Source organism: Triticum aestivum, chromosome 2B (assembly GCF_018294505.1).
Source record: "Triticum aestivum cultivar Chinese Spring chromosome 2B, IWGSC CS RefSeq v2.1, whole genome shotgun sequence".
Lineage (NCBI taxonomy): Eukaryota > Viridiplantae > Streptophyta > Magnoliopsida > Poales > Poaceae > Triticum > Triticum aestivum.
In genome coordinates this window covers 688,641,785-688,651,542 of record NC_057798.1, presented here as the reverse complement: position 1 = coordinate 688,651,542, position 9,758 = coordinate 688,641,785, and the positions used below count along the sequence as shown (strand labels likewise).

Below are 9,758 nucleotides of genomic sequence, written 5' to 3'. Positions count from 1 at the left end.
GTGCGCATGGGTTGGGGAAAAAGATGGAATGAGAAGTGGAGGCGACGCTACCAACTCCCCTTTGATAGTAGAGATTTGTGCGGTATAGGTTGAGGAAAAAGGTCGATTGAGAAGTGGAGGCGACGCTACCAACTCTCCTTTAATAGTAGAGATTTGTGCGGCGTCGATTGGGGTTTCCAAAAACCCCAACATGAAACCAAATGAAAAGGGAAAATGTGGGAGGAAAAAACCCGATGGGAGATTAATAGTAGATATTTTTGCTATTGTGCGTACTACGACAAGCTACCCAAAACAAGCCAAATACTAGATTTTCTTTGAAGAATCAGAGGGAAAGAAAAGATTTCCACCTGTAAATATTACTCAAAGCTAGCACAAGGGTGAGAATTACGTGATCACGCCAATGTGTGAGAAGAGATAGTCCTGCCAAGACATGGCTGCCACTTTGTAGGTTCTTTAAACGTAGGCGACCAAAGCTTGAAATCATAGATATTCATAGAAAAGCACATAACGTGTTTTGAATGTTTCATTTCAATTTCCATGCATAGTTGAAACATCTCTAAATTTTTATTGTGATATTTTGAAACAGACACAAAACGAAACGAGATATGTGTGAAAGTAAAAAAAAATATTAACACACATAAGACATGGCAAAACAATTGTGTAGTAGAGTTATATTTGAACAACCACGTAACATGTGCAAAATAAAGTGTTTTTAGGAAGATTAGTGGCATCATCCAAAAATTGGCGAAACCCATGCCTAACATTTAAAAAGTCTAAGAAAATGATAATACATGTTCAGAACGAGCGTGGAGGTAAGTGAAACATAACAAAAACAATTTCATAGATGTGTTTTGCATTATTTCACAGCTTAAAATTTGATTATGTCCAAATGTATCAAGACTGGCCTTATTTTGATGGTCTCTTTGTAATGGCCAACCAAACATCGTCATAACTCCAACTTTTCTTTTGAGGGATATATAAATCCAACTTTGTAATCGTAAAAAACGCGAGCCAAAGCCAAACTTCCTTGGAATTCTGGGCCGTTCGTTAGGACCCTGGGTTGTTGGGCTGTGACAACAAACGCATCGTTTCTGCTTGAGGAAAGTATCGTTTTCCCCCTCAAATCCTTTATGATGGATCAAATCCCCCCTCAAGTCTAAAACCGGATTAATCACCCCTTCAAATCTGTAATACCGGATCAATCAGGCCCCGAGCGGTTTTGAACAAGATTTTAGGTGGTTTTGATAGGAACTGCAAGATTTCTAACTTGTCGGCGTCGTCGACGACGTGGAAATTTTCTAGGATCTCGGCACTGGCGACGTGCTCCCCCGGCCGACCCCTTATTCTAGGGGAATCTGGCTCAGAAGGATCGCTGACGCGGACTTCGGCTCGACGCACATGTTCGGGAGGCGAGCTCCCCGAGGAGGAAGACAGCCATATGCAAAACCTGCGCGCTGACAGAGTTGAAGAGGACCTCCACGAAGCCATTGATCAGGGCGGCCGCCTCGCGCCAGAGTCGCCCGATCCTGCAGGCGCATGTTTTATGCATGCTTGATGACCAGGCAATCTGAACCAGTTACATATGCAGTGGAGACATGATCAATCAATCTAATTTCCTGATTATGCAACTCACATCGGGCAGCACAGCACGGGATAGGATTCCCAACATTCTTCTCAAGTAACCTGACAGTCTTAACATGTGTACATACTTCAGTCCAATCCACAAGCGATTGCAGCACACCCACCAATTCAGGTCCTATTAAAAAAATCAGTTCAACTAGATTTCCAGCACAAGTGATTTCTTCAGATTAACACACATGCTCGTGCACCAGTTGTTTGGACAGGGCTGCCATTGTCACGGACGAGGACTTGGAAGACGCAACCTGAACCGGCTATGGAGGTTGTGCACGGCGATCCAATTGGAGGAGCATGATATGGCTCACACTGGCCGACGACTATGCTGCGGCTGACCCCGATATGGCTCACACCGGCCGTCTACTTCCTCACCAACACGCAAGCGCGGACCATGTTCGTGCAGCAGGGCACGAAGACGGACTCCCACATCACGGGCAGCGCCGCCGATGTCCATCGAGACGGTGCTCGTCGCCACCTGCGTCACGATCATAACAGGGCCGTCGCATCATCCGTGGCGTTCGCGCCGCTGCGGCTCATGGGGATCGGGCACGCGACGGCGACTGGCACAGTGGCCACCATGGCCGCGTGCGCCGAGACGTGCAGGCTGCAGATGGCGGCACAAATGGGCATAGCGCGGCTACTGTTGCAGTACGTCATGATGGACACGTGGAGAATGAGCTGGTAGCAAAGACCTCGACGGGCTCGCTCGCCGCCACCCGACAAGTTCGAAATCGTGCGATTCTTCTCCAAAACCACCTAAAATCCTGCTCAAAACCACTCGGGGCCTGATTGATCCGGTATTACAGATTTGAGGGGGTGATTAATCCGGTTTTAGACTTGAGGAGGGATTTGATCCATCATGAAGGATTTGAAGGGGAAAACAATACTTTACTCTTTCTGCTTACCAGCGAGTCGGCCTCATTACAAGGATTGGGCCCGACTTCGTTGATTGTTTTTTTTTCCAGCGGTTCGACACCCGTCCGGTCTGTCACAGCGACGGGATGAACTGACGCTGCACGGATCTCAGAGAGGAACCGGATCCCTTCCTCCCTCCGAACGGCAGCTCGGCAGCTCAACTCAACCCCAACCCAGCCCAGCCGTCGTCGACCCGAGAGAATCTGCGAGGAGCAGCAGCGGAGAAGAAGAAGAAGAGGAGCCGGTGGCCTCTCTCCGCCATGGCCAGCTCGTCTGCGGACCCGGAGAAGCTCATGGCCAAGGCCGACAAACTGCAAGTCCCCTCCCCCCTCTCCTTTATCTCTCTCCCCCTCCCCCCACACCTGGATTCCCCCTTGCTCCTTCCGATGCGCGCGCCGTCTGATCGCGGCCTTGAAGGCAAACTAGTCGAATTAGAACCTATCGGTTCGCGTTTCTTCAGTAGAGTTTTTCTTTCCCCATCATGGATTGGAGCGTCCTGGATCTGTGCCTGGTCTTAGGTGAGGCGGAGCTAGCGATTTTCTTTTCTTTCTATGAAAAATCTGTGGCGCTGTTTTTAGGATCTTGGTGATCTCCAAGTGGTTGGTGGGGTGGAGGTAAGCTTTGGGGTAGTAGGTCTCTGATTACTTGCCCCAAATGCTAGGGATTTCCTAGCCATTCCTGCCTGAAAGGGATCATTAACTTGGAGCAGATGCAATAATCTTGAAGGAAAAAAGTCAAGCGATGTGAGCAGGCTGCACGCCTGTTCTTTGTTTTGCTGCAGTTTTGTTTACATCCAACCTGCGCGTCATAGGGAACACAAGTAGACTCTGTCTCTCTGATCATATGTTCATATCCCATTAGCCATTCAAACACCAGCGGAAGCGGACATGAGCGTAGGTGTACCAATTCTTGTGTCTGTCTGTGTTGCTTCTTACTGCGGTTATGCTTTCGGCGGTGTAGCTTGTTGGGCATGTTAGCACATTGGCCGTTGGGGAATTTGTGGTGCCAAATCCACTGCACTAACTAATGTGGCACATTCAGAAATTTAACTTGGGCTATTCTCCACTTCGATTGTGATAGTAGATGAGAACAACAGTACTTTTTTTTTGCGGGGAACAAGAGCACATTGCCTTGCATAAAAGTGAACCTCTTGTTCATCGCAGTCTCAAACGCTCACCAGTTTATTTAAAACTGATACTCTCTTCGCAACATAGTTGATACATGCAAAACATAACTTGAGATTGCCCCCCCCCCCCAGTGCAAACAAATTTGCTTAATGCTTAATGGTAATTGGAATTATTTTCAGAAGTTTTTTTCTTCCCAATTGCCTGAATTTCAGATACTTATTAGACGATATATTTACATTGCCACCTGTTTGTTTTAACGCGTGAGTGTTTGCAAAGTATGCTGATTTTTGTATTTTTACTGATGTTACTGTATCAAATCAATTTCATTTAAAGAAATTCCTTTTGCATCCATTAATGTGCTAAATGAATATGAACAATCTTTTTTCTAATATATTCCTTTGCAGAACAAAACTGAGCTTCACAAGATGGAATGCTGATTGGAAGAGTGCTACCGCCTTGTACGAACAAGCTGGTCAGTGACTTTGTATGCTGTCGCCACATTCGTATATTCTCTTTCACTGTTTGCTCCCCCGCGCTGTATGTAATGAAATTTCATCTCCACTTTAAAGCAATTGCTTATAGATTCAGAAAGGACAATGAGAAAGCAAAGGATGCATTTGAGAAGGCTTCAAAAGGACAAGAAATGATCTCATCGTATCCTTCAGAAATTTATCTATCCCTGTTGTGCTGTCACATCGTTGAACAATCACCTAATTTACCCTTGACTAATTCCCTAGACCGTGGGATGCTGCTAAGCATATGGAAAATGCTGGTGCTTTAGCAAAGGAGCTTGGACTCTGGAATGAAGTTTCCGACTTTTATCGCAGAGCATCAGAATTTTACCGTGAATGTGGAAGATCACAACCTGCCTCTGATGCTCTTGCAAAGGGTGCCAGGTAATTCAAAAGCAATCCGATCATCATTCGTTCCGAGGCTCATGTGTCTAATCATTATAATATCAGTGCCTTGGAAGATAAAGCTCCAGAAGAAGCAACTAAATTGTATGATGACGCTTGCACACTTCTAGAAGAAGATGGAAAGGAGCAGATGGCTTTTGACTTGTACCGTGCTGCTGCAAGTTTATATGTGAAGCTTGAGAAGTAAGATTGCACAGATCAGCTTATGCATGTTAATTACACTACATTTTTGCATGTCCTCTTACAAGTCCATGGCATGTCATGTGTCATGCATGAGTTTCTTGAATTCATTTACTCTTATGTTCTTTGCTGTTACTTTTGGAGCAAGCACATTTTAGGATAGAGAAGGAGTCTCGATCCCAAAACTTTAAGAGCAACACTAGGGGAGTAATACAATATCTACTCGAATAAGTACTCCCCAGTAAACACCAACAGAATTGGAGTAAGCTACACGCACACCAAATGGTGGGCAATGATAGGTTGTATTTTTACCAATTTCGGTTCCTACAGTCGTTCTTTCTGGTACTTGGGGATTAATTCCCAGTCTTTTGGTCTATCCTTGCAATTTTTGCTTTAACTAAGAATGCTGTTTGGTTTATCAAACATAAAGAAGCAGGCAGAGACTATGGAAATCGGCAAGGGCTTATATTTGCTTACTAAAATAATCTAAACTGGTTGATCCTATATTCCACGAGCTTTTACATCCTTATTCTGGGATTTGTGTATGTTTTGATTGAGTCTCTTTTTTTGGGACAAACCCAGCTCCCTTCTCGCACGCCTTTATTCAGTAGATTCACAGGAGGCCCTTTTTTGTGTATGTGCCTGCCTATTTGTTTTGGTCCTTGTTTTCTCCTTCCCCGAACAATTGCTTTGCTTAGAATTATTAGAGCTTATTGCACTCATACCTTTTGATGGTTCTGTTTGCTGAATGTACTTGTGGATTAAAATGTTCTTGAAGTTGTAGTGGCATCCTTATTTATCGTTGGATTCTTCAGTTCACGTGTTGTCCTTGATCTTTTTCTGACATTTATGCACATATGCATCACTTGGCATTTTAGCAATCGTGTTTATGTACTGATTTACATGTCATTCCTTATTTGGCCATCTCTGACAGGTACTCGGATGCCGCTGCATTCCATTTAAGACTTGGTTCAGCTGCTGATAAGTGCAATGCCGTGAACAGCCAATGCAAGGTAATATTAACACCAAAATGTGCTTAGCTATTCAGAAATTTGTTCTTTGCAAGGTTTCTGACTTCTGAGGGAAACCTTGGTATTCACCAAAATGTGTTCACTGAATAGAACGTAAATTCTGAAACTTTGTTTTTTCCCCCCTTTCGGGCAAGATAATTCTCACAGCGAGAAAGATTATGCGGTGAAAACCGAGAAGTTTCTTAACAGATAATAGCATGCTAGCTGGCCTTGGAAGTTTACCCCTTATTAAACATTCATATGCAAAATGAAACTATATTCATTCTTGCTTGTTCAGTTAAGACTTAAGAGGTATCACAATTTTGAAAAATAAGTGTTAATCCGGAGTTGTTCCATGTGTGCAGGCCTATCTGAGTGCAATCATTATCTACCTTTATGCACATGATTTTCAACAAGCTCAGAAATGCTACAATGATTGCTCAGAGTAAGTAATGTGTTGGTGATAGACTGGTATTGCATTGGCATGTAACATATTTTGTGTTATGTTGGTTGTATTAAATCACTTTTCTTTCCTCTTTTTCTGTGTTGCAGGGTTCAAGGCTTCTTGAATAGTGACCAGAATCGATGTGCAATGAAACTGTTGTCTGCTTATGAGGAAGGCGACGCTGAAGAAATCAAGCGTGCTGCTCAATCAAGTGCCATTAATCACCTCGACCATGTGGTATGTCTTTGAAGATCCTTAGTTAAAAGGCTATCGATTATATGAGAAGATGACCGATGATGGTGCATGTGCTTAGAATGGTGAACTAAGGCCTCTCCTAATGCATAGGTGCTTAGAGCAAGTGCTTAGTGTGTGAGGAGGCTTAGGAACTGAACTCCCATTGCGCAGGTGCCTAGTTTGTTGTCGCTAATTAAGGTTCATCTAGTTAGCTGTAGGATCTTATGTGCAAGCTCAAGCGGTAGCAAGGGGACAAGGACAAGGGGATATGAACGGGATCAAAATATACACAGGGCCTTGTGCCTGGATTCGTTTATTCTGAGGACACCAAAGTCTTCTCTCCTCCACAATTACGTTGCCTCATCTGCTTTTTGCCTAAGTGACATACTTAGCACCAGTACACGGTGAAGTATTCTGAGGGGACTAAGCGCCGAGGCATCACAGGCTAGACATGCTATTGTGAATGTTCCTTTTAACTAATATTCCTCCCGAGCTTGTCTCTCAAATGGATGTATCTTGCACTAGATACATCCATTTGAGGGACAAGCTTTTTCGAACGGATGGAGTATATATTCTTCAGATTCTATCATTTCTATTGTGCCAGTCTTGTGTGCTTCAGCAGTGATCACAGGATACATTTCATTTTCTTATCAAACTAGTACAAGACCATTCCATCTCTCTTCAATTGTGCCTGGGTTTTCTTCACTCGGACTGACGTGATCGGTCGCTGCAGGTAATTCGGCTTGCAAGGAAGCTACCAACAGGTGACCTGCAGGCCATCAAGAAAGATGTAGGAGGCGACGACGGGGATTCCTTGGACGAGGATGACCTAACCTGATCCCAAACTGCCTGGCGAGATGCAGAGAGAACCACAATCAATCTGAATGACTACGCCATTGATGAACAGGAAAGGTTGTAAAAACACATTCTGAATCGCATAGATACTTGTAGGCTGCATCTGTATCATGGATTTCGATCCCCTTGTTTTCGTTGTTCCGGATCTGTGCACATACACCCTACATCTGTACCGCTGGTTTGCCGTTGTTGTGATATTCTTATTGGTTTGATTGCCTTGACTGTGTTCTGTTATCTGTGTATATATACCAGCATGTGTTGAAGTACAGACGAATTTCACAACTTGTGATTTGTTGATCAGTGTTGATGATGCAACCTGTTGATATGTCTATCCAAGAAGGCGATATAAATGCACAATGACAAATCCTTTATTTATTCCGTTGGTGATACATGTAGCACATCAAGGAAGACGCGAAGTAGGGAAGACATACTTTCCTGGACTGAAAGGAAACACACACCATAGTAGTGTAACTCAAAGGAAATACACACGACAAAGATGGTAGTTAAAGGAAATACACACGACAAAGATAGTAGTTGGTACAGACGCTTGAGCGAAACGCCGGTGATTTTCTTCTGGCCGGTACTCCCTCCGTTTTTATTTACTCTGCATGCATATTAGAGTTGACTGAAGTCAAACTTCATAAAGTTTGATCAAATTTATAAAAAACAATATAGACATTTATCATAATAAATCAATCTATACGATGTGAAAATACATTCAATAATAAATCTAATGTTGTTGATTTGTTATTGTATATCTTAATATTTTTGTTTATAAACTTGGTCAAAGTTTGTAAAGCTTGACTTTGACCAAAACTAATATGCGAACTAAATAAAAACGGAGGGAGTACGTGCTACAGCTGCAGATCTAAAGCCACAACTAGTTGAGCTTCAGTTTGTATGTAAGCTAGCACATGAACCATAGATGATCATGGAGACTTGTTGGTGCTGGATTTTCGAACGGGAGGGACCCAGGAATCAGTACCCCGACAATCGGTGGTGCCCCTGGCAACCCGAGGCCCCCCGCGAGGCCGTCCACTGCCCCCGGGAGGCCGCCGTCGAGAGCCGGTGACCCGCCGGCTAGGAGCGACGGAGCCTTCATCTCGCCGACGGCACTACCAGCACCGTGCTTCCCATTCAGCTCTCCCGCGTCGCTGGACGCGAGCAGGAGCACCAGCAGGAGCGCGACGGCGAGGCGCTTCGCCATTGCTAACCGGGAGTTCTTATAAAATCACTATAGTACTCAGGAGATGTTGTGTAGTTGTGTTTGCGTGAGCTTAGTCAGGATTAGCATGGTGCAACGCTGCTTTTTATAGGGAAACGCTTGTACCCGGCGTGCCGGCCGAACCATTGCGCCGGACGCGCGTGACGCGTTGGATGAACCGGTAAGATGCGGCCCTGATTTGTTCCACGGGAGAGGATTAGAATGCCATGTGCCACACACGTTAACCACACACAACCTCATCACTATCCTCTCGTTCTCTCCCTCCTTTCCCCAAAATCACTCCATCGAATCTCTCCAGTCGCATGGACCACCGCTCCAAGCCAGGCCATGGTAGCCACAACAACGAGGATTACAGCCTGGCCTTCAGGTTTAGCGCCGCCGCTGCAGGTGCAAGGCTCGACCGCGGGGCAATGCCGATGCTGCGGCTAACCCGTCGCGGCCGGCGGGGCGACCGCGCGAGCTGCGCTGCGGGGCATGCCGATGCTGCGGCTACCCCGTCGCGGCCGGCGGGGCGACCGCGCGAGCTGCGCTGCGGGGCATGCCGATGTTGCGGCGACCCGTCACATCCGGCGACGGCGACCGCGCGAGTTGCGACGCGGTGGAGGGCAAATTGCTAATCCCAGTATGGCAGTCTGGAACCGGCGTTCAGTTTTGCTACAACCGGCGAGGCGAATGGGGCGGCCACGGCATGCCGCATCCGGCGGCGCAAGATGCTGGGACCGGCTGCGAGGAATGCTACAACCATGGCTTGGAGATGCTGGAACCGAGACTCGCCGTGTTGTGATCGGCCGACCGGCGACGGTAATTTTGCTGGAATCACGAACCTTTTTTGCTCGATGGAGCCCCATTTTTTGCTACCACCGTCTGGTTGTTTTTGCTGTAACTAGTGCCCAGCTTGGAGCTACAATATAAAGACCACCGTCCATTTTTTGCTACGTCCGTCTTTGTTTTTGCTGAAACCAATGTCCATTGTTGCTACCATCATTTTGGGTTTACTAGAACTAGCACCTAATTATTTTTGCTACCACCGTTTGGTTTTTGCTGGAACCAACATCCAACTTTTGCTTCCATCATCTTTGGATTTTGCTGGAGCCGGTGTCCTTTTTTGCTACAACCGTCCTTCAGATTTGCCGGAACCAGTGTCGGTGAATCAAATGTTTTTTTTGTTTGCGACCGACGAAGGCGAGCACGCCGGTGTCGAGCGTCGACGGCGAG

The 9,758-nt window shown here is 45.8% G+C and overlaps 1 protein-coding gene and 1 long non-coding RNA gene across 2 annotated transcripts; one reads left to right on the top strand and one right to left on the bottom strand.

The window, feature by feature from the left end:
- Window positions 1-2,561: 2,561 nt before the first annotated feature.
- Window positions 2,562-7,592, top strand: LOC123046732 (gamma-soluble NSF attachment protein). Its single transcript, XM_044470156.1, has 9 exons — window positions 2,562-2,863; window positions 4,082-4,149; window positions 4,247-4,331; window positions 4,415-4,573; window positions 4,640-4,777; window positions 5,709-5,787; window positions 6,150-6,229; window positions 6,337-6,466; window positions 7,197-7,592. The coding sequence occupies exons 1-9, from the start codon at window positions 2,811-2,813 to the stop codon at window positions 7,299-7,301; spliced, it is 897 nt and encodes a 298-aa protein (XP_044326091.1). The 5' UTR covers window positions 2,562-2,810; the 3' UTR covers window positions 7,302-7,592.
- A 72-nt stretch (window positions 7,593-7,664) lies between these two features.
- Window positions 7,665-8,611, bottom strand: LOC123046733 (uncharacterized). The gene is made up of 2 exons (XR_006422579.1): window positions 8,304-8,611; window positions 7,665-7,922 (listed from the first exon to the last, which is right to left on the bottom strand). It is a non-coding gene; the product is annotated as an uncharacterized lncRNA (long non-coding RNA).
- Between the last annotated feature and the right edge of the window lie 1,147 nt (window positions 8,612-9,758).

Bases quoted from the DNA above. Each gene is read 5' to 3' on its own strand.
- LOC123046732 (XM_044470156.1), top strand. From the start codon at position 2,811: ATGGCCAGCTCGTCTGCGGACCCGGAGAAGCTCATGGCCAAGGCCGAC. The intron at 4,332-4,414 runs GTATCCTTCAGA...CTAATTCCCTAG, and splicing joins GGACAAGAAATGATCTCATC to ACCGTGGGATGCTGCTAAGC. The intron at 6,467-7,196 runs GTATGTCTTTGA...CGGTCGCTGCAG, and splicing joins TTAATCACCTCGACCATGTG to GTAATTCGGCTTGCAAGGAA.